Genomic DNA, 24,452 nt, shown 5'->3' with positions numbered 1-24,452 from the left:
AACCGCTAACTCAGGGCTTCCCGCGGTGGGGTGTCTGGAACAGCAGCGGCAGCAACAGCACTTGGGAAACCGTGTGTGGGGAAGCGGATGGACGGGCAGCATCACCTGTCACCGGAGCTTCTGATTCTTCTAGAGAAGCAGGACAGTAACGTCCTCAGACCCTCACAGCTGGGCTCCCGCTTGGATGTATGTGAGGGTCCTTCTTGGCCATCTGACGATTGTCCCAGGGCCATGCTCACTCAGGTGCCACACTTCCATCCTAAACCCATCTGGATACACCCACCCCTTGAAATTCCATGCCCACCAGGTCCCAAGAGAGAGACCTGGGTCTATACACCCCCGCCAACAGGATGCCAAATAAAACAGAGGATGTCCAGTAGATGTGAATGATTTTTTAGTAGAAGTATGTCCCAAATGTTGCATTATTCATTGTTTATCTGAAATTCAAATTTAACTCAGCATCCTGTCATTTTATTTGCTAAATCTGGGAATCCTACCCCTAGGTCTGTCTTCTTAGGACCCAGTGCTGGCCTAGTGACTATCACAGGGTATGGGGGCTCAACTGTCTATATAAATGCTGCAAACCCCCTCACGGGGGTAAAGGATGGACCTGAGGATAAAGGAAGGGATCAAAAGAGCAGTGAGCTGTGCGGGCCAGAGGCTTCTACTAAAAATTGTTAGGGGCAGGCCAGAAATGGAAAGGAGCTCTGTAGGCATAACTTCCCAATGTTTAAATATTGATACATATTTAAAAGAATTCCAAGCTCCCATAAAATACCATTCAGAGCAAACAAAGCATGTGGGCCCTTAGGTCTGGTACCAGGGTCATTCCTACCACTGTTAATGGCTCAGCTGCTATGCCCCACACCCACACTTCCCCAAAGCCAGGTGAGATAGGAGCCTTAAGCCCAGGGGCGGGGTGGGGGGGCAGTGTTAATGCAGGATGGAGAGGTGAGTCTGGGAGAGGAACATCGATTGGTACACCTGCCTTCGGGGGCGTCTACTCTGCAGTGGCAATGCCTCGTCCTGCTATTAGACTCTGCGGGAAGATGGAAGGAAATCACCTCAAGTGTTAGGAGAAGCCCAGGTCACACAATAATACCAAAGAGATGCTACTCACTGCTCACACGAAATTCCACATTTTGCAGATGAAACCGAGCTATGCTCAGAGAAGTGAAATGAGTTTGCCCAGGACCAACTACTGATTCTCAGTCTAGTGTTCTTTCTGCTACATCATGTGGCTACTTGTCTTCGGGAATCCCTTACAGAGGGCAAGAAACATTATTCCTTTCCCACAGTTTGGTACAACAGGAACCCTGCCTTAAAATTGTGCTTCAAAGAAAGGGAGGGGGGAGCAAAGAAAGGAAGGGACAGAAAAGAAAACAGTCTCCCTACCCCATCTCTGCTTCTGAAAAGCTGGAAGAAACAAACCACTCCGAGAACATACAAGGCATATTCAAAACCAAGAGGGTGAGGAGAGCCTACAAATTGCTAGTTACGCAGGCGCTCTCTCTTTGCTGGAGGTCAGATGCTAAACACAGACCAGAGAGCCCTTCAAAGAGCCCCAAGGTCCTTAGCCGACTCAGGCACCCAACGTCCTGCCTCTCCCCGGTTCACCAGGAGGCCCGAGCTGGCAAAGGCCAAGGAATGAGACAGAGTGCTGAGGCCGGCAGGAGGTCGTTCCTCCGAGACTGACCTGAACTGGATAAAATATTGCCTGCAGGGTGGGGAGAGTCTCAGTGAAGAAGTGGTCCCACACTTCAGCCAGAACCTCAATGCGATTTTCACCTACACGAGGGCGAGAAGATGGGAGGGGAGAAAGAAAGAAAAAGAATTTGTCATTACTTGCAGGAGAGGCTAGAGACCACTCCGTGTCAAAGGGAGCATGGGGGCAGGTAACTCATGACCTACATTTCACCTAGGAGGCATTGCTACAAGTAAACGTGGGAATGAGTGGAAAGCCTTAACCGAAAAGAGGCAAATATGTCTTCTATCCCCCAATCCAGGAAAGGGAGCTGAAGTCTGGAAATCACAGAACAGTTGCCGCTGTGGTGAGAATGGTAACAACATTCTCAGGCACTGTACTAAACTCCTCATCTACATTTCATGAATAAACTATTCCCTCACTTTACAGGCTCAGAGAGAGAGGCCAGGTGTCTAGCCTAACATCACACGGCTAGAAGGCAGAGCTGGGATTCCAGAATCCATGCCCTTGACCAACATTATCTGGGACGATCACGTGCACAATTATATATTGTTTTGATTTTCTAATCACTACGACACTGGGTTTTTATTCTGGATTTGAGCTGTTGGGACAAGGAGGTGAAAAGAAGGGCCTGGAAACTGTCACTTCCACCCACTGGTTTGCAATAACCAGCGGGGAGAGGGAAGCAGCACATCACCTGCAGAACTCCAGAACTCAGGCCCCGCCTCCTGATGCTATACTTACGCTCACCCCTGGGATCCTGAGCCACTGGTCAGGCACCACTCCCAGGCTGGGTGTACATGGGTCACCCAATGCCACCAGAAGGCCGTGCCAGGAACCCCGCACCTGCAGGAAAGGCCGGCACTGGCAGAGAGGAGCCTACACGGTGGCTGCTTTTTAATGACCTAGATAACAGAGCTGATTGGGCACCGTCTTTGCTCATCTGAGGCCGAGAAACTGGGTCGGCCAAGATTAGACACTGAAAGATGCGTTTGGCAAAACACTGCCAGTTCCACTGAACAGATCTTGAAAGATTCATTTAGCCTCTTCCGCCTATTAATTTAATGGACAATAAAAGCAGCGGCTGGGAGAGAGAACAGAACAAGGGCAGAACCAGCAGCTAGCGGGGCCAAAGATGCATGGATTTTTGAAAGCTTGGAGAGACACACGCTAGGGGAAAATGCAAATCCATAGTCCCCTGTAATTTGCCTCACAAAGTGCTAATTACACGTTGTTGGAATCATTGATTGACTTCTCTGTCTCCTCTCCTAGAATGGGATGGGCGTCTGGGTCCTGTCTGTCCTGCCCCACCATTATTATTTCTAGTGTCTGGCATGTTGCCAGATCAATAAATTACTTTTTAGAAATCTCTGAGTGAATGAATCACAAGTAACAAGGGTACAGGCTTTCGCAGATGCTGCGGCTGGTGAGTGAAGGGGGTTAACATTTAGCCCCAGTATGGGACAGGACACAACAGGACTTAATAATTAGCTCCAACATTTTCCTTTGGTCTTAGATCAAGGAAACATCCGCAACACGGGCAATCTGGAGGGGACAGTCTGTTTCCTTCTTCTGCATCCTCACCCTCCTTCTCTATTCCCCTAAGTATGTGGATTTTATTTCAGCCCCTCAGGCTCACCATGCTCTGTACACCACAGGGCATTTGCATGTGCTAGTCCCTTTGCCTAGACTATTTTTTACCCCTCTTTCTGCCTCACCTACACCTGCCTGTTCTTTTAGTTTCAGCTCCAGCATCACTTCTATAGCAAAGTCTCGCCCATGGGTCAAACCTCCCTCCTACAAACTGTATTTTTTTTTTTAATCTTTTAAATTTTTATTTATTTTTGAGAGAGAGACAGAGCAGGAACAGGGGAAGGGCAGAGAGAAAGGGAGACACAGAATCCCAGCAGGCTCCAGGCTCTGAGCCCGATGCGGGGCTCGAACCCACGAACCGCGAGATCGTGACCTGAGCCAAAGCCGGACGTCCGACCGAGTCACCCAGGTGCCCCAGACTGTATTCTTAGTACCTGCTGCAGTTACAGTGTTATATTTCATAATGATTTGATTAATCTCTCTCTTCACCACTGGGTTATGAGCTAATCCACGAGGACCTGGAATCCTAGGATGGTTTTGTTCACCACCGTGTCCCCAGCACCTAGCAAAGTGTCTGGTAGATGGCTGATAATCAACCAATGTCTGAACGAACCAATCTTTTCAAATGTAGGCTATGCTAGTTCGTGGCAGGGAGGAGTTGGGGAGCTCAAAAGGAACATCTGACACGTTAAGCCATCCTGGTACCCAAAACCAAGGTGAACCCAACACCCGGGGAACGTACTGCACAGGAGAAAAGGCCATATTCCAGCTGCTTTATTGACGGCCTGTATCCTAAGCCTTCTATTACAAAGCCCAGCAGAGGCCTTCCCGACACGAAGGAAGGGCAGGAGAATCCTGCAGATCCGTGCCGGTGCCCGCTTATTCCCCTCCACCGCCAGGATGGAGAGCTCGTCAGCACATGAGGTAATCTTTCAACCCAGCAGCAGGAAGGCACCTCTCCTGGGAACTCGGGTCTAATTGCTGGCTTCGAACTTCACAGAGTAATGGAGGTTTTGGAAAGTGTTCAGAGAAGAATGTCCGACTGACACAGGCTAACAAAACAGGGTGACCCCGGGGAAGAAAGAGTTTCAGGGAGGTGACTTCACCTCCAGAAACAGCCCCTAAGGACTTAGCCCCCCGCAAAGATGAAGGGGGCTGCACAGAAGCTTCTAGACCACCACCCTATAAAAACTGTCCTCTAAATGTGCCACAGGAGTTTAGATCACCGGAAGCCCATAGAAGGGGAATCAGGGACTCCTTACAGTCAAGGCCACGAAAGCTCTGGGAAAGATTCCTGGAAGAAACACGGCAGATCCTGCCCACAAAAGATCAACACAAGGATAAGAGCTGCCTCTGTCCTTTCTGCGGCCATAAGGGACACATGTACAATGTGTCCATAAAACAATCAGGTCAACAGAGTACGGTCTGTTCAGTGATAGGATGGATCCTATAGCAAGGGAATCCTTTCTGTCAAATAAAATCTTTTGTGGGGTTGTAATACATGACATAAAAAAGTGGAGAAGTTCTGGCTGAAGACAGGAAAGGCCCTTCAAGGTTCTCCACCTCTTTCACTGTGCAGAGGTGACATGCAGACTTCACGGCCAGCATGGACCCGGGGAGAACCCCCGCCCTGGTGCCCCATGGCGTGCTTTAGGGCAGAGGCAGAGAACCTCAGATGACCTTCATTTACCCCATTCAGCACCATTTCTGAGCCTTCACTCCAAATGTATCCGTGTCAAGCATCACTGGAATAAAAGACATCCAACTCTTCCCTGAAAACACTTACAGACTTGGTTTTGCTCGGTATCTTTTTCATGAAGCTGGTTTCCCACATTTGCAGGAGCATGTACTAACCCCTCAGGTGACTTACAGACAAATAATGTGGCCAGAGACCACGCTTCCCTTCCCCCCCTTTACTAGGCAGCCACCTTCCATACTTGTGTACTGGCCCGACTGTTAAATGCAAAAGGGGCACAAAATCCCTGTCAAAGCCACTCACTTAAAATTAAGGCCCTGGGCTAGTGGGTGTTTATAAGGTTGAAAAAGCCTGAATACAGCTATATGGAAGGAAAACAAGGCTACAAGTTCAGTCAGCTGTCACATATATGGAAGTTAATTTCTAATCTCTATTCTTCCAAAGGTCTGCTGAGCACTTACTGTGGGCCAAGCACCGGAACTTTCCGGTGTCAGCTTCTCATTTGTCTCCTACTTTGCCTTCCCAGGGGACACTTCATGGAACAAGAATCTCTTTCCCAGGGAATGGAGGTGAAAAAAAAAGGGATGCTCTATGGCCTGATATGTCTGGGACTAGTAGTAAATTTGACCTACAGATAGAGGTCTTTAGGCTAAAGTACCAAAAAAAAACAAAAAAAAAAAAAAACAAAAAAAAAAAAAACCAGTTTGTGGACCTACGGCATGCCAAGTATGATGCTACGCCAGGTACACTCCTTATACTCCTTATAACTCCTAGCCCATTTGGTCATTTTAAAAATGATAAAAAACTGGGGCACCTGGGTGGCTCAGTCAGTTAAGCATCTGACTCCTGATTTCAAGTCAGGTCATGATCTCACAGTTCATGAGTTCAAGCCCTGCACTGGGCTCTGTGCTGAGCATAGTGCCTGCTTGGGATTCTCTTTCTCTCTCTTTCTATTTCTCTCTCTCTCTCTCAAAATAAACTTAAAAAAATTTTAATAAAAAATTTTCAAAAATAAATAATCAGTAAAAACCAAGGCTCAAAGGAACTAGAAACTTGGCCAAAGTCACCGAAGAAGTAGGTGGTAAGCTAAGGTCAGAATCCACCTTGGAGGCAGCTGAGAGGTAGCCCTTGATAGAGTCCCGGGGTTGGCCACTTCTTGCCTTGGTCCCATCTCCCATCTCCATTCGGTCCCTTTCTATTCTGTCTGCTGGGCTCTAAAATCTTTTCAGGCCAGGTATCTTCCATTGCCTATCAAATCATACGCCATTCAGCAGGGGCCTATTTAGCCTAATGCCCCCCAAACAGGTAGGCCTCCTGTCATATAGGACCTCAACTAAGATGAAAAAGGCCAGTTAGAAATAGCCTGGGTCAGACCAGGGAGAACAGCATGTCAGGATCCGTGGTAGAATTTATCCCTCCACAGGGGACCGCCAGCACGCATCCCGTGAAACACCCTCGGCGAGGGTTCTCGGAGAAGACCACCCCAATCCCACCTCATTTTTCAAAATACAGATCTGACTGGCACAGCCACAGTGGCTGGCTCCAAGCAAGTGAGGCCGCTCGCGGGGGGAGCGAGAGACAGGGTGAATCACTCACTTGGAGCCTGCCACTCTTGGACAGAAGCATTTCAGCTGTCCAAACAGCAGAGGCTGAGTCACAGGGCCCACTGTACGAGGGCTGCCTTGTACTTGCCTTCACACAGCTTAATCTTCTCCTCCACAAACAACAGGCCTTTGGCAAGAAGCTGATTCTGTCAAGAGAGAACAAAGAACACAAGGGTTGGGCTACTTCACGCACCGACAAAACCTCTTCCACGTCCAATGGGCGAGGGCGCGGGGCTCTGGGCCCTTGGATGCCAGTCACGCTTCCAAGTACTAGAAGCCATCTGTCCTCTTGGAAGATCAGGCTTCGGGAGAAGTCAACGAGACATCCCATGGCAAACGAGGGAGACGAGAGCCAAACTCAACCACTATTCCATCCCTCCAAGCAGGGAGGAGGCATGCCACAGGCTTGGCTGAGTCCTACGGCAGGCCTGTGGTGGACACCCGATGTCCTTCAAGCCCTTCATCTAAACTCAGAAAAGGGAGCGTTGAGGTAATGGGAAATTGTGCAGAGATAATATATTTTTTTAAGAGATGAATTTAGGGTTTCCCACGCAAGCATGAAAGAGACTGTACGCAAAACCTTAAGCAGCCGTGAGTATGTGTCCACCAGTGAGGGTGTGCATGGAAAGCTGTGGAAAGAGAGAGTATGGTTAAGTCCTTGTGCAATTGTACCTAGCAACTGCTGAGTGTTCTGCGCATGTCAGAGGGTTTATATCCTTCATTTCACCTAATTGCAACCCTCCCAACAGACCTAGCCGGTTGGTGCCATGACCCTCACTTTACTGATGGTCAGTGAAGAGACCGCCTACAGGAGACAGACCAGGTCTTCTTAGCTCCAGAAGCCATGTTCTCTCCACTCTGCTTTGTTGCCTTCTAGCAAGTCTCCCCACCCAGAGCCCCCTTAAAGGGCTAGCGCGGTCCCATAAGAAGTGGAGCAGCCTCTTCACAGGTCACAGAAGCTCCAAGAGCAAGGATGCACTGGTGCCTCTCCACTCACCTCACATTATCAGATTATCAAAGTCCTATGCTTATGGGACAGGGGGCCCATGGTGATCTGTATCCTACAGAAAACCTAATGCATTTCTTAGTATTCTCCTTTATAAAACCTTAAAACCCTGTTGCAACGATGACAATGATGCAAACCCTCGTGCATAGCAGAGTGGAAACAATTTGGGTATCAGACGGGGGCTCAAGTCCCAGCTTGGCCACACTCGAGCTGTGTGATCTTGAACTTTCTCTAATACTTGAATTCCTCAGCTGTAAAATGGCACCATACCAGCAACATCATAAAGTTCTTATAAGACTTAGTCATTACACACACACACACACACACACACACACACACACACACACACACAGTATCTCATGTCCTTAGTACTCAGTGGTAATGGGCATTGATGATAATAGCTGTTCTCTTAGCCCATCTATCTTCACAAAGGAGTGGGAGTTAAAGAGAGTCGGTAATGAATGGGCCTACATCAAACATATTAAAATATTTTGTCAAAGGAACTGTCACATTTCTGTGACTCACACATATAAACCAAATTTCAGAAGCCCTATTAAAATTCACAAGAGATGATCTAACTTCAAAAAGTAGTTGGCCAGCATTTAGCGTCAAGATGGAACCCCAACTCAAAGTCAGAATGACATCTTCTAGGAGAACACCAACTCTGTTAAAGGAGACAAAAATCAATTCCTTTACACAGAACGATGGAACAGAGAGGTAGTTCCAGCGAGACCCCACCTGCATTCTCCACCTTCCAGCCAAACAAATGAATCCCAACAGCTTCTGGGTCAGAAAGCAAGAAAACACCACTGCACCAAATTTAGACTATCAGAAGCAAGGCTCTGTGACAGCCGGGTTGGACAGGAAAGGACTGTGTAGGTGCTTCCAGAAGGCAGTCGCTCCACCTGCATGTTTCTGAGCAGCTGGGGCCTCAAGTCTCTGTGTGGGTCCCTATCACCCATCCAGGTGAAGTTCTCAGAACTTCCCCTGGGTGCTCTGTGCAAGGGCTCCTGATGCCATTAGTCTCTGTCACCACCTCTGATGCCAACACAGATGTCCCAGGCTTCTTCCAAAACAACTTTACAACCTTCCAAGATGTCATGTTTCTGCAATGCACCTGTGAATGTGATTGCGCCTCCGTCTTAATGCAGTTTTTGTGACTTTGTCCTATGACGTCTACATTTTAAATGGCAGGGGTGGGGGTAGAGTGGTGGGAGAACAGGAAGTACTGACAACAGAGAGATAAAAGCCTAGTCCAGGCGATGTCATGAGTTAAAGAAACAAATTCAAACCTTGTATCATACTCACTAGGTCCTTAGCGGTGAAGGCCATTTCTTACTGCTCCCAAACATAGCAGATGTTAATAAACATTGGCTGAATATATATATTGCCTGTTTTGGTGCTGAAGCCCATTTTGAACTTTTAAGAAATCAAGATAAGAGACAGAATATGTAGAAGAGGGGAGAAAGTGATACAGGGTCCCTAAATCTGTTGACGTATTCTTTACTTGATAAAAATCACTCTGTATCTGTACCTTAAGGGATAAGCTTTAAATGATGGCCCAGGTTCTTATTTCCCTCTCTCTCCTACTTCTTCCCCCTTCAAGGAGACATTTGGGGAAAGAAAAAAGGCATTTTTTTTTCAATGCAAAGGAATGATTTGTGTATTATGGAGAAATGGAAAAGAAAATACTCTTTTAAAATCCTCATGATACACAGTTCTATAACTTAGGCCAAAATAAAAGCAATAGAAACTTGGGCTCAGGAGGGGACTTAAGGAGCCTCTAGCCATATTCTGCCATCTCCCCAGCCCTGTGGTCAAAATCCACTGGTCACACGCAGTTTTGAGGCTATTTTGGTGGACTTGTCCTTTTCCAGGAAACTAAAGCACCTTTCAAAAGCATCTTGCAGATTCTGCTATCCGCAAGCATTTGTAGATTTTGCTCTTATTTTACAGCTGAATGAATAACTGGTCTCCAGCTTTTGTTTGTCACGTGCACGCAGAGGAGGGATCACTGGGCCCAGCCTAGCCCACAGCCCCTGCTCTCCAGAGAACCTCCCGCCATGCACTCAATGGATCTGTGCCCCACTGTGCAAGCTCAAACCCCTTGATCACAGCCTGCATCTCCGGCTTAGCTGATTGGCCTGTTTCCTATCCCATTGCTGACCCAGGTCTCAAACTGAGCCAACAGTCTTCTCTCCTGGGAATCTGCAGTCACACAGGCTCCTACCCTCCAAATGGTCCTATGTTCCTCCGGGCCTCATGGCCTGAAGGGCTTCCTGCTTGGGGTTTAATGCTCTGCAGTTGCCATTTTAATTCTTAGTATTTTTTATCTTCAAACTTGTGTTTTGTAAGTGAAATCTGATTGGGTTCACTTGTGGTCCTGCCTCCTACCACCTCCCCAGGAGGATTTTTCAACACCTGCTCGCCCCCCACTCCCCCACCCCTGCGTGTACTGGTCCCACAGGGTCTCCCTCACCCTGCCTCCGGCCCCACACTGTCCTCTTATTCCCCGAAATGCTGGGGGGCCCAGGCCCAAATGCAAGGAGGGCAGGGTTGGGGCAGGCCCTGCAGCACCTGGGGAGGGGCCCCGGGGGCAGGCTTCCCCGCCCCAGGGCTGGCAGAGCTGTGGCTCAAGTGCCGGTAACTCAGGGAAGGCCTCTTGACCATCCCGGATGTGTGTACTGAGGGTGCAAAGGTTCCGATCTCTCGTGGGGGGGGGGGGGTCTCCTGTCCACCACAGGCTGCAGCAGCAGGCCCAGGGGAAAGGGAGACCGACCTCCCCAACCCTGGCTGCGGCCACTCTGTGTGCTGCTCACTTCACCTCAGGATACGCCAACTGGACATCTGTGGGGCTTAAGGCTGCTGAGACAGCCCCCTCCTTCCCCCCAGAAGGACAAAGGAAAACGAAAAGAACCAGCCTTGACTCAGGCATCCATCTTGGATGGTCTGTCCTTTTAAGCATCTCTTCCTGGAACTCGCCTCACCGCATTCCCGGCCCTTAACAAAGGCATGATTCTGGAAGGCGCCGAGGACATGCTTGCTGCAGGCTGTGGTGATGGAGCTGTGTGGTGCCAGGGCTGGGAAGAACCCGACCTTTCTCTGGTCCCATTCCCTGCCCAATGGCGGCAACCGCACCACCTCCCCGGCCCGATGGCTTGGAGCCAACAACCGTTTACATTAAATAGCAGCCACCTAGGAAATGACTTGGGACCGGGAACGAGGCCCATTGTTACTCGGTGCCTTGCCCCCACCCCATAAATGAACTTAGACGTGGAATACACATCACTTGAATCAAGCAGCAGAGGAGCCTGGACGTGAAAGACAGCTGACACGTCTAAGACATCAAAAAATACGCCACCAACAGAAAAATGAAGTTCAGCTAGGAAAAATGCAAAAAAAAAAAAAAAAAAAAAAAAAAAAACAAAACCCAAAAAACAAGGATGTCTGGGGAAAGGCATCCAAAACCACCCAATCTTGAGTGGGTGGGACAGATTCAGCTCATCCTAGCTGATTATGGAGGGCAGGCAGGAGGAAGCAAGGGAGGACAGAGGAGAAGGTGGGCTTGTCAACAGTGTGCACCTCTTGTCAAGCAGGTACTTTCCCAAACCCACCGGAGGGACTCAGGGAAACAGGGAACCCACAGGCTGGGGGGGTGGGGGTGGGGAGAAGGACACTAACCCATCTTCCCAGAGGAAAGAACTTTCCAACAGCAGGAATCCTGTAAATGCTAAGGCTGCCTGCCACTGCTTTAGCGATGAAGAAGAAGAAGAAGAAGAAGAAGAAGAAGAAGAAGAAGAAGAAGAAAGAATGACAGTAGAGTTATTCACTGGTTTTTACTCTTGTCAGGCACTGTATTAAACCCTTTGCATGCACTAACTCATTGTACCTTTGCCACAAACGATGCCTTTTGTACAGATGAAGAAATGGAAGCTCAGAGTAGCAACTAGCAGATGTGAGACCAGAACTAGCACCCAGATTGGTCTGAATCCAAACCCCCATTATATTCCCTTGGTTTATTTTAGCAATAATAAAACAATATATATAAAGATACAAATAGCTACCGTATGTTGACCGCTCCCTAAATACCAAGGACTTTGCATCTACAACATCTCAACCAGTAACCGCATCAACTTTTTGAAGTCGGTACCATGATCTCAGCTAGCGTATCACTAAGAGAACTGAGGCTCAGAGAGGTTAAGTGACATGCCTGCAGTTACCCAGCCAGTGAGCGTTCCAGCAAGGATGGGAATCCAGACCCACCCGGAAGAAGGTCTGGTGCTTTTAGCCATCCTGTTCTTCTGCCCTGTCCACTGGGGAGGTTTCTTGTGTCCTTGCCCAAAGGGGAAGGGAGAGGAGATCCACTTCAGGATCACACATATGGGGAGCAGTCGGTTTAGCAATCTCGGGTGACGGGACGGAGTTCCGCCATGAAACCTCTATCCAGCCGGGCCATTTCCGCTGCCCAACCCTGCTACCAGCTTCCCAAATTCTGCCTCCCCCGAAGTACTTCCTCAGGGCCTCCCTCTCCGCTATCCACACATACTCACTGTCCAGCAAGGCTCACACGTGGCTCCTAGGTGGGTTCCATTCCCAAATGAGACCTTCTTTCCTACCCCGGAGGCATCTAGAAGCATGCCACTCTGCCTACGGAGAACTCTTCTTAGCCAACAATTCTTTTCTAATCCAGGCATGTTTCCAGTGATATCAAGATCCACAAAGGTTCCTGGCACTGGCACTAAGCCAGGGATGGAAACTATGGGCCACCTCCTCTTTTCCCCGCTGCAGCTTTGAAAGTACAGCCATCATATCTAAGGATGTCTGCATTTCCTGTGAACCTGGATGCCTTCCTAGATAAGCAACGAAAAGCCTTATAAACACGACTCGTCCCCAAGCCCAGAGAGTTCCTAATAAACCAGTCCTGGTGTGTGGATGGGGGCGGGGAGGGGATGTGGCAGTGTGATGAGACCAGACAGAAATCCCCAGATGGGAGTGTGAAAAAGATGAAAAACTTGCTACATATGCGAATCCTTCATTCAGCACCATTTCAGTGGTAGAGGGTGAATTTGGGCTTTTAAAAAAGTCGTTTTAAAGGAAGCTGGAAAACAGTCCCTGTCTGTTTCTCTGGACACCAAAAATACATAAATAAAATTTAAAAACACTGAAATTTCTCTTCCGTGGAGTTTTTCAGGGAATGCCTTACGGGCATTTTAACATTTAGAGTATAATCCAGAAGATTTTTCTTCCATGGCCAGAGGGCCTGAGTCTGACACTTGCTCTACATTTTACCAGCTGTGCGATCTTGGATAACCTCCCTTCTGAGAGCTGCAGTCATAGTATCTGCAGAACAGTAATAACAAAATCTTCCTCATCAGCTGTCAGGAGGAATAAGTGACTTGGCACAGGGAGAATGCTTCCAGCATTTTCTCAGACTTGATTAGGTATCAGAATCACAGAGTTCTGGGCCCCATCCCCAGTGTCTGATTCTGTGAGTCCGAGGCGGGGCCTGAAAATCTGCCTTGGCAACGCGCTCTCAGGTGGTGCGGAAGATGCTGGTCCGGGGACCACACTTCGAGAACCATCAGCTTTAAAGAGTGGCTGGTGCATAAATGCATGATAATGTTCGCCGTCGTGACTATGGATGTTTTTGTCCTCCATATAACCCTTTTTTTAAAAAACAACAACAACAACAACAACAACAACATTTACTTATTTTTGAGAGAGAGACAGAGACAGAGTGTGAGTGGAAGAGGGACAGAGAGAAAGAGAAGGAGACACAGAGTCCGAAGCAGCCTCCAGGCTCTGGGCTGTCAGTACAGAGCCTGACACAGGGCTCGAACTCACTGACCATGAGATCATGACCTGAACCAAAGTCAGACGCTTAACTGACTGAGCCACCCAGGCGTCCCCTCCATATAGCTCTTAAGCAGCCTCAGAGACAGTTGCCCTGGTGCTTTCCATGCCTAACAAATACTTCTCAGCCCTTCCAACTCAGTCTTTACCCCTCATGGCCACTGAACTGCTGAATGTTTGCACTTATCGGAACACATGTGCATTTCTAGCATCTACCTCTGCCTTCCAACCTTCCTTCACTGGTGCCTTAAATCTGGCTGCTGCCATTCCCTGCCTGCTCTATAGGAAATCACCCAATTTCACCCATAGTGGGTTCCTGAAAACACGTATTCGTGTGGAACAAGACACTTACATGATGTTCGGAGTTCTGTTCCCACAGAGCTAAGAAGGATTATAAAACCCCTAATTACACCTCACCTTCGGAGCTCATCTTCGGGTGATAGATTTTCAGCATTTTGTACCTACGTGTTCCTTCTTTAACAATAGAATGTGCAATCACCCAAGTCCAATGAGGCTAAAGATCCGCCATTGCAGCATGCCCGCGGATTTTCATCTTTATCTCAATTATATTAAGACCTATGGTTATCAATTTCAAGGCCCATTTTCCCACTTATCCTCATAAAACGTGAGAAAAAGTACAATAAAAATATTCAAATAATTGCACAGATTCCAGGCAATCGCCGAGGAGATTAAGCATGGCGGAGCTGCTGACAGGGAACGCGGCTGGCTGGCGGGCAGCCCCACACAGTGCAGCCTGGGACATCCAGGGGTCCTTCTTGCAGCCCCCAGACTGGCACTACCCCATTCCCTCCCCTCACAGTGCCCAAGCAAAGTTTCTGAGCCACTCCCAAGTTTACAGACTCCACAAGGGATTTCTTCCAAGTACTGGCCAAATCCAAAACGTAACCTCGCAACGATCTTCTCCCCTAAGGATATCATCTTCCCCCCTTGTCTTTTTGCTGGAGCTCAGTCCACTTGTTCAAAGCCCCATCTCTTGCTCCCCTCCATCCACCTAATCACCCCTTTCCTTCTGGGGAACTCCATGTGTTTGGGAAGACCTCCCAGGCTGACCAAAGAGGAGCTGAAACTTTTCGCCTCTAGTCAATTTGGGTTTGGAAAAAAAAAAAAAATCACATGAAAGTGATTTTCCCCAATCTTTATCATCTCTCCACCCAGGAAGAATCTGTGGATTCTTACAAGTCCCACCCAGCTTTGTCCCTACAAAGTATACTTATCCTGGGCCTGTTTGTAAGCCTTTACCATCCACTCAGGTTTTCAGGTAACACTACCCTGTGTGGTACCTGCATAGAGGTATCCACATCCCTGCTCTGTCTTCAGTGTCGAACTCCACGGTGACCCTGACACTTCCATGGGTCTCCTCCTTTGGTTCTGCCCTGTGCCACAAGCCCTTAATGAATCTTCCCTGATAATGATGAGCTAAGAGGGACTGACCTCCTGGGGCTCTCACAAGACATGAGCAGTAATGGAAGTATTTAGATCAAACACTACCAGGCCATCTGTGGCCTTTGGGCACTGGGGTGACTAAATTTCCCCTTTTCCTAGGTACTATCTTGTTCAGAGCTACTGACTAGAAACTGAGTTTCTGTATCAAGCAAAACTCTAGTTTCATCAAAGGGAATTTAACTTTCTGGGCTTGGGGTAAAAACTTGCAACAAACACAACACAGCCAGCAGATACAGGAGCACAGAATACTCTATCTGCAGCCACTCCTCCCCGTGCCCATCCCCATGCCCTGCACCACCGACGTGGTTAACCATTAATTAGGTTATAGAAAAATGTAGAGCACTTCCGATCATCATTTCCAAAGTTCTAAGGCAACAGTTCTCCCACAGAGCTGTCTCTATGATAGAGTTCCCCTGGGAAACCCCAGCTTTCCTTCCAGGCCCAAAACAGAGGGAAAGAGAAAATTCAACACTGGAAATGTCAGATTTTTTCCCGCCAGTTTCTTATGGAAATCTCTCTATGCTTCTGTGGATCAAATGGCCTGTCTTCTCTGTGTGCAGACACAAGATAAGCACTCTTTTCCCACCTGCTTCCCCTCTGCCTTCACCTCAGGTCATTTTCATTATTCCTGACTGAAGACACCCTTCAGTGAATCTTTCCTTGAAGCTACAAATTGAGAATGCTCACCTTCAAAAGCAGAGCCACAGAGAAGGTTCTGCAAGTAGAGATCTCTGGGTTGGAGAGATGCGACCCAACCCAACCCAGAAGAGATCTCTCTGGGTCCCAGGAGATGCGAGTTCATCGCTAAATGCAGACGGCAGGGAGGGGGCCCCCCATCCTTCATGTCACACAGAAAAGCCCAGAGCCCAAAGAGCCCATTCATCGTCCTCTCCAACAGCCACATCCGTGGCTTTGGGGTCTCACCTCCACCCTCATGTTCTGTTCCTTATTTGTCCATGGACTTCCTCCTTCCTCCTTGCTGGAGGCGTGTTCTTTCTGGAGCCCATTCAGACTTTTCCTTCTTCACAGCACGTCTGCTAGTTGAATGTGAAGGCTGGCCTCTATAGCCCTCCCTCCTGGACCTCCCTCCTCCCTCCCATCCTCCTTCATGGACAGTTCCTTCAAGCGGTGCCCAGCATTGGGCTTTCCAAACCTGACTCTCTCTTGAACCACCTTCACCATCTGGCCATCACCAGGGTCCCCTAAACTGTTATTCTTTGCATACTATTTTTCTTAAATCAGTCCACTTTTTAAAACATAAATATGTGTAAAAAATGAAACTATAGCAACATCATTTGCCATAAACAGAATGTAACTCAACCATCAACTCGAGGCAAAGAAAAAAAAAATTATGAAATCCTAATCAGCATTCCTAGCTGAAGACACTAAGTTCGAGGCGTGCTCTCTCTTTCTGAAACAAGGGAGATCGCCAAGTCCTGCAGGAGCGTCAAAGATACAGTGGCGCAAAGCGAGACTCTCCCTGGGCACAATCCGAAGCATGAAAGGAAAAGAAAGGAAAATACATTCTAGCCACGAAGACCAGTATTACTTAACGTCATTGTGCATACCACCTAATATCATCTCCTGTATCTGTGGTAGACAACCCCTCCCTCTCTCCCAAGAAACTTCACTGGGCATCTCTTATGTTCCAGGTACTTTCCAGGCACTGGGGAGCCAAACACCTTTTTTTTTTTTTTTTTTTTTTTAAAGGGCTCTGCACCTACAGGAAACTTAAAACCTACATTTAAATAAACAGCGTCCAGGATAGCTTTCTCTCCAGTCTAGTACTAAGGAAAATCCCAGATTCAAAACTGTGAAAACCAGTTCCCACCCCACACCCCCAGAAAGAGACTCAATATTCACCAAGCCGTTTCTCTGATTAAGCTCTCGATGGAAAATGACATGTGGTTATTAGTTAAGTGGCTGGCATACTTTGTAAGCAGCATTAACCGACCCCCCCAAACCTCAGGGCTTCCCAGATAAACAAGTCCCCACCCAAGTGCCCTTCCCCACCCATCCTAGGGGTAGCCCCCCCGTGCCAAAAGACAACTGACATTTAAAACCCGATTGAAACCACACCAAACTCTGTCTACTTTAAATGTCAGCGAGGAAGGCTGCCGGCCTGGCAGGTTTCTTCAGGACCAACTGAAAAACCACTTCTCTGTAGTTGGATTTAAAAATCAATCAGTACAGACAGCAAGAGAAGAGACTGAGGACAAGGCTGACCTTTGAGTCAAGGGCAACTGAGATGATTCACATTTGTAACTAATTACCTCTTTCTTAATCTTTATGTTTGTCTCTCCCTGGACAGGAGCTTTTTCTTTCAAGCAGCTGAGACATCTGACCCGATAGAATTCCAGGCTGCTGTTGGGTCTTGCTTTGTCCATATTTATAGTGGCCATTCTCTGCTGTGTGTGTGTGTATGTGTGTGTGTGTGTGTTAAAGGACTAACATCTGTCATTCTTTAAAAGTGCACATAAAAATTTAAGCTTCCCAAATGTTGGTAAGGAAGAAAAAAAAAGAATGTCAGTATTGTTTTTAAGATCTAAAAATTCTTTAACCTGTCTTAAATAAAAGTATGTTCTCCGTGGGTATAGAATAGCACCACCAACCTGAAACCAAGATGTTAGGTATTTTTATGTTAGTTTCCCATTAAAAGGGTTGGACGACACTTTAGAATAACAAATACGCATACAGTTAAGTTTAATAACCGCGTTACTCTGTCTTCCTCTGTGCTAGTCACTGTTCTGAGCACTTGACAAATAACACTTTATTTAGTCTTCACGACAATCTTATAAGGTTAGGTCCTAATACCCCTGGTTTTATAGACCAGAAAACTAAAACACACAGAGGTAAAGCAACTTGCTCAAGGTCACACAGGTGGTAATGGGCTATGCTGGGCACTAAACTCAGGTAGTCTGGCTTTAGAGGCCACGATCTTGACCACTCCCCTACTCTGTCCCCCACCCAACACCCACACTATGCGCTGAATGCTTTGCATGTGTTATTTCACGTAAACCAACAACGACCTCTAAGGTAGGTCATGTTTTTGTTCCCATTTTACAGATGGGGAAAATGAGGCATCTTGCCCAAGACCTACTCAGCTAATGAGCAGGGAAAAGTAGTAACTCTGACTTCACTAAAGTATCACTCAGTCAATTACTCACTGTCAAACAAACGTCCCCACGCCCTCTCCCACATGCCTGTGGGTGGAGTCAGGAAAACAACTTGTGTCAGTCGATTAGAAACTATCCTCTGAGGGGCATCTGGGTGGCTCAATTGGTTAAGCTTCTGACTCTTGATTTCAGCTCAGGTTAGCATCTCACAGTTCATGAGTTCAAGCCGCAGGTCAGGCTCTGCGCTGACAGCACGGAGCCTCCTCGGGATTCTCTCTCTCCCTCTCTCTCTGCCCTTCCCCTGCTCATGCACACACAACACTCTCACTCTCAAAATAAATAAATAAACTAAGAAAAAACGAAGAAGAAAAATAAACCATCCTCTAAGGGAGTCTGGAACCTTGAGTTCATTAGCCTCGTAACAACAGTGTTTGGGCAGAGGGGTGTCAGATCGCCAGATCCAATCATCTTTAACAGAACAGACTAGGAGGCTTAGCGACAAGAAGTCACTTGGCTGAAAGGTACATACAGTTACACTGAATTAGATGCCATCCCCGGGGGGTGAGAGGGAATGTTGCTAGAGGAGCAGTACCCACAGTGTGGTCTGAGGTCCCATATCCCCAGACCTTTTCCACAGGGTCAAAACTAGTTCCTTAATGACACTAAGCCACAATTTGCCCTTTTCCTTGCATCTTCCATCAGTGTACCGTGCAGGTTTCCAGAGTCCGCATGATGCGCAATGTCACAACAGACTGAATGGGAAACAGACAGGAGGATCCATCCAGCTATCTTCTATGAAGCCAGATGGTGCAGAGATTTGCAAACGTAAAATAATGCCTCTCTTCTATTTTTTTTATTCTGAAAAGTTATTTTTCACTAAAATGCTATTTAGACTAACATGTAATAGGTTTATTATTTAAATGACTTAAATATTTTTAAGTTTCTCAGGTTCAGTTTCCAATACGGTGAAGACAGAGATAACCCAAATAACCAATCATTTTTAAGAGTGTAAGGATGACCAAGAAGCCTGAGAACCACTGCCCAAGACTGTAATCTCCATAAAAGCAGGGACCACACTGGCCCTGTGCATTATCAGGGACTCGGCATATGTAATCTTGGATGTTGAAGGAATGCCCAGATGTATGGTATTGGCCATCCCTTTAGGTGCATGTATCCATGTGCACTATAATGACAGATACTCAGACTCACACAACTTACCTGGAAATAGTCTGTAATGAATGATCCAAGTTCACTCTTCAGCAGCCTCCTGGGGAGAGAGAAACACCATCAAGCAGCCCATGATAGTAGAGCTCCCGGTGCCTAACTCACAGACACATACAACGATAGAGTGCTCCCCAGTGGCATAGGGGCCAAGGCCAGGTCTAAGAAAGGAGTGTGCTAGGCTCTAATAATACCTCTGCACCAAAGTTATTATGGGATTCAGGCAATGGAAGTCCTAAAAGGGTATCTGTTCCTTAGTTCACTCTATAAAGACAACCATCACCAGAGGGCAGTCGCGGGAGATTCTAATTCTAATAGAGTTGGTAGGAGCAAGCTAGGGGACTCTGGCTTCATGGGAAGCAAAAAAAAAAAAAAAAAAAAAAAAAAAAAAAAAAAAAAAAAAAGGAAAGAGAGAAAGACCATAATTTTGTAATCTTCCATATTTGTAGACTTTATGGTTTAAAACATTTTTCATGCATTCTTCAGTCAAGGATTGAAGAACTGTAAAGTATGTGTGAGAGGAGGGCAATTACTATCCTCCAATATAAGTAAAGAAACAGAGGCTCAGAGAGACCCCCAGTGGCAGAGTGAAGATTCAAACCCAGGCCTTCTGCAAATTCAACATCTTTCCCCATAATCCCACTCTGTCTCTCCTCCAAATCCATCAGAGACATTCAACATGGTGCCATAGTTTGGATGGTCTTACCACCCCCCCCCCCAAGTGACTGAGGCAGTCGTTCAAAGGGGGCTACAACAGGGAAAACAGATTTTATTTATCCAGTTTATTGAGCTTCCCTTGACGTGTCAGACACTGGGCCAGCACCAGGTGGACGGAAGTGAACAACCAAGACAGATGATGTCTCGGTGGTATGGATCGATAGTGTGTTAATAAATACACTCGCAGGATAATTTCAAAGAGTCTTTAGAGCTAAAAAAGAATTTTAAAAGTAGAGGTGTTGGCACCAGGTCCCCATCTCCTTGTGACAAATCATGGGACCGCCCTACTGATCTTTCTTTAACTTGATCCAAATAAGGCAATGAATCAAAAAACATGAGTAACTGGCTTTCCGGATCCAACGTGCTCCCTAGAGGGTACACTCCTCATTGACTTCAAATTGTTTCACCCCACTAGCCACGGTCATTAAGGAGCAAAGGCTCAGCCTTCTGACAACCCCCGCTGGATATCAACTCCCCCGCCCCCAAAATGTGTTCCCACATGTTCTCCGTGTCCTGGAGAAACAGGAAGTGACAGTGAGGTATCATTATGTGCAGATCATCGATGCAACGGGATCAAAAAAGAGAAAGAGACACCCATGATCTCAATTCTCACACCAGAAAGAGCCCTGGAAAGCTGCAAACACGGGTTGCACACGGAAAATACCTTCTTTTTCCCAAGACAGACAATGTGCCTGTGTGGATACCGCATCTTGAGATCCAATTTAATGGCAGTCTCCTGGAAGGCTGCCCCATCAACACAACCCAGGAGCTCTCCCAGATGGTGGGCAGGTCTGACAGAAACAGGGGAACCTTCATCAGTCCGGAGGCTGAGGGCAGGTTGCTCATCGCTGCTCTTGGAGGCTAGAAGTGTCTCTCAGACAGAAAACAGAAACCTGGCGGGCAGCCCCAGATGGGGGCTCTCAAACAGGAAGAGTCAGAGAGGCTGCTTCTGACTGCTGGCCACTGGGAAGTCTTCATGGCCACTGGGAAGCCTCAAAACCATAGGTGAAGAAGCCAGGCTTCCTCAAAAGGACTTAGAAAACCAAGTCCTAACAATGGGCTACTTCAAACGAAGTTTCCCACACACATCTCAGGTACCCATAATGCTGAGGGGCTGACACGGCTCTGAGACCAAATAATACGCTATGGAGTTGGCGTTCTGAGGAATCTGTGCTGGGAAACTCTGTGCTCATGAAGATGCTTTGGGTAAAATGGAAGGAGAAAGAGGTCAGGGGTAAGGGTAGTCCTTCAAGGTCAACAACCATGGAAAACCCTACTGGAGCATGTTGGAGGAGGGACCTATGCAAATGTAACAGTTGTTAATGGAGGCTAGACATGGTTAAACAGGCGATGACTGCCCAGGGACATTTCACAATGGCACTCTGAGTGCATCCTGATGTTACCCAAGTGAGGAATCCAAGCAGTATCTTCCCCTACCTATCAGGACATGCAGAAAGGCTGGGGCCTCCAGTGAGGGGGAGATACAGCACCTTATGGTAAGGCGAGGGCTGCAGCAAGCCATGGCCACAGCCAGAATTCTGCAGAGCTTTAAGGGAACACAAAGCGTGGGGTAGAAATCAGCTGATAAAGGAGCGGAGGCTAAGGAGTGAACCTGACATAACCACCAAGACAAAGGCACAGAAGAAAGGACTCTGAAGCTACGAGCAGCCGCACCAGGAGCGATGGGAGGGTGATGGATGGGAACAAGCCACAGAGCACAGAGAGCTGCTTCCCGCACACTGATGAGGGCGATCCTCAGTCCTTTACCGAGGGGGAACCAGCACAGGAATGTGCACAACAACCCACTTTATATACTTGAAGCACCATGGACCAATTATAACCAGGTATGGTAAGAGAATGAGACACTTGTCCTTTCATCTATCCTGAGTTTAAAACCCTGTCTGCTAGGTATTATTGTTAGACTTAGCTGAACAGAACTGACCCCATCGGATCACTGAAGCCAACATTCTGTTATCGCGGGTAGGCGTGTCAGTAAGTTGCTCTGTCCCTTACAAAACCTGTCGGACTTCTGGGCATGCTATGCATTACACAAGGTCACTGCATATGTGTACAGAGTTTTTGCTGCAGGAAAATACAGGAATCAATAAAAATGGGCACCAATAGTGCTCATAAAAAATTGTGGTTCATTCATACAATGGAATTTTATGCAATTGTTAGAGACAGAGAGAGAGGGAAGAACTCTAACAATACAAAAATTAATTTTTTAAAAATGCAGAATACAGGGGCGCCTGGGTGGCTCAGTCGGTTAAGCTTCCAACTTTGGCTCAGGTCATGATCTCGCGGTTTGGGAGTTCGAGCCCCACACTGGGCTCTGTGCTGACAGCTTGGAGCCTGGAGCCTGCCTCGGATTCTGTGTCCCCTTCTCTCTCTGCCCCTCCCCTACTTGTGCTCTGTTTCTCTCTACCAAAAATAAATAAATGTAAAAAAAAAATTTTAAATGCAGGATACAGAATAGTGTGTATAATACGCTACCTTGTGAAAAGATAAAAGGAAGAATATATATATATTTTTATTTACAGAATACCAATGAACGCAGTTGTCAAATCTGCTCTCTTCACTTGCTGTTCTGCAAGAGCGATGTGATTTGGTTTCCAACAGGCCCTTTGAACTAAAATAGCACCTTGATTTTTAAACCATGAAGTGTGTATGCATTTAAAAAATTACATAGAAGATTATATATAAATACTGGGTTTGGTTTCCTCTTCTCCATCTCCCCAAGTAAGGACACGGAGGAAGCAGAAGTTGTTGCTGGAAATTTGGTGGGGCAACAAAACACTTTAGCAAACTTTATTCCCTGAAGTTAGGGGATATTCTCCTACAGATCAACCCAGTCTGTGGACCTCCTATGAACTGTTGAATATCCCCAGCTGCTTTTCCATATCGATGTTCCTTACATATGCCTAAGGAAGGTCTGGGAGAAAGTCCACTAAATTGCTGTTATAATAATTATCTTTGTGGGGGCTTGAATGAGAACTGGGTTTCTGGGGTTCAGGAGAGGGAGATTCTTCAAGGTACAACTCACTATATAAATGTTTCGTACCCTGTGAACAAAGTCCTATTAAATTTTTAAAATTTAATTTTTAAATTTTAAAATTTAAATTTTTAAAAATTTGTAATTAACAAGAACCACCCCCAAGGTTACCACGAGATGCAGCTGAGAAGGAATTCTGGGAGTGAGTTCCCATCAAGGGCGTGATGTCAGGAAGAAGGCAGTCCTAGGGAACGGAGAACCCCACAAGCAGAGAACCTGCCAACGCAAACCCTCCTCAGCCTGGCAGCCTGAGAATTCAACTCAGAGAGAAAAGTGGGGAGGAAAGGCCAGAGCTGGCCCAGCCATCGGAGAGCAGACTGCTGCTGAGTCATACCACAAAATCTCCAACCTGTTTCTCTACTCGGTGTTTATTCTGCTTGCACTGGGTTTACAAGGAACGAGTACTTCTGAAAAACATGATCTTAGCTGAACTGAGAGAAAGAGGGATTTTCCACCCCTCTGTCATGATACACGATCCCCAGGGGGAACTCGGCAGTCGCTTCCCTCCAGAGTGACTGATAAGAGAAGAGAGATCCATGAATTCATTCACTGAATCACAACCATTTCCTGAACACCTGCGGTGTGCCAGCCACGGTGCTAGACTAGATGCTAGGAGAAGGGATAGGCAGGGCTCGGACAGTGATTTCTTCTCACCGGGGCCACGGTCTCAGGAGGCACCAGGTGCACCAACGTCTCCAAAAATGGAGAGCGTAAGTATCAAGGCATTAGAGGTATGCGGACCTACATTCACAGAAAAACAACTCACCCTGTAACTTCCTCACCAACTTTGCCAGTTTAGTCTGTAAAGCACGAGAAAGAAGAGCAAAGCAGGAGGAAGACAACAGAATTAACGAGCCTATGGTTTGTGGTTCCCTAGATGCAAAAGACAGGAAATCTCTGATCTCCAATCCTTACGATGTGTGCTCTGTCTCAGGCACGGGGGCCAAGAATCCAGCATCCCCCTTCCACTTTTTCCACCCTTTCCTAGGGTGTTTTCCCTGAAGACAGGAAAGTAGGGACTTATTGCAGCAAATAAATAAGGAAGAAGAAATAAACTGCTCTTAGGATGGAGCTGGACGATCTTTTCCCCCGGTTGAAGTTTCACTAAGCACTTACTGGGTGCCAGGCACTGTTTTCCACAACATACACAACATGTGTTTCCTCCTGTAAGCTAGAAACAAAGCCATACGGTTGTAGTGACAGCTCCACTTTTTAAGGAAACCAATGCTCAGAGGTCACTCAGGAGGGTGTGCAGCAAGCACAGGACGGAGATGGGAGGAGCCTCACGGAGTGTGAGGACCAAGAGGCAGCTCCTGGGCCTGAAAACTGTTGTCAGCAATAACCTTTGCAAGTCAATGTCCCAGGTGAGTCCCTTGTATCTGCTCCCCAGCTGGAGTTCAGGCGTAATGAGGATGCCTACTCCGC

General features: G+C 47.3%; 1 protein-coding gene across 16 annotated transcripts in view; it reads right to left on the bottom strand.

Annotated features, from left to right (window-relative positions):
* PRR5L (proline rich 5 like) overlaps positions 1-24,452 on the bottom strand; it is a 73,640-nt gene that overhangs the window by 17,806 nt on the left and 31,382 nt on the right. For 12 of the 16 annotated variants that reach the window (XR_003972412.1, XR_003972413.1, XR_003972411.1 and 9 more), the window contains exons 4-6: positions 19,256-19,304; positions 6,687-6,744; positions 1,697-1,788 (exon numbers count right to left, since the gene is read on the bottom strand). Coding sequence is in view for 13 of the 16 variants with exons in the window: in XM_030332894.1 (XP_030188754.1) it covers positions 1,697-1,788; positions 6,687-6,744; positions 19,256-19,304 (199 nt within the window). In the remaining 3 variants the exon portion in view is untranslated. Of the gene's footprint in view, positions 1-1,696; positions 1,789-6,686; positions 6,745-19,255; positions 19,305-20,639; positions 21,405-24,452 lie in introns of those variants that run through there. The other 4 variants (XM_030332896.1, XM_030332901.1, XM_030332898.1 and 1 more) reach the window with 4 other exon arrangements.

The sequence above is a fragment of the Lynx canadensis genome, chromosome D1, assembly GCF_007474595.2.
Source record: "Lynx canadensis isolate LIC74 chromosome D1, mLynCan4.pri.v2, whole genome shotgun sequence".
Taxonomy (NCBI): Eukaryota; Metazoa; Chordata; class Mammalia; order Carnivora; family Felidae; genus Lynx; species Lynx canadensis.
This window is presented reverse-complemented; position numbering and strand designations above follow the sequence as displayed.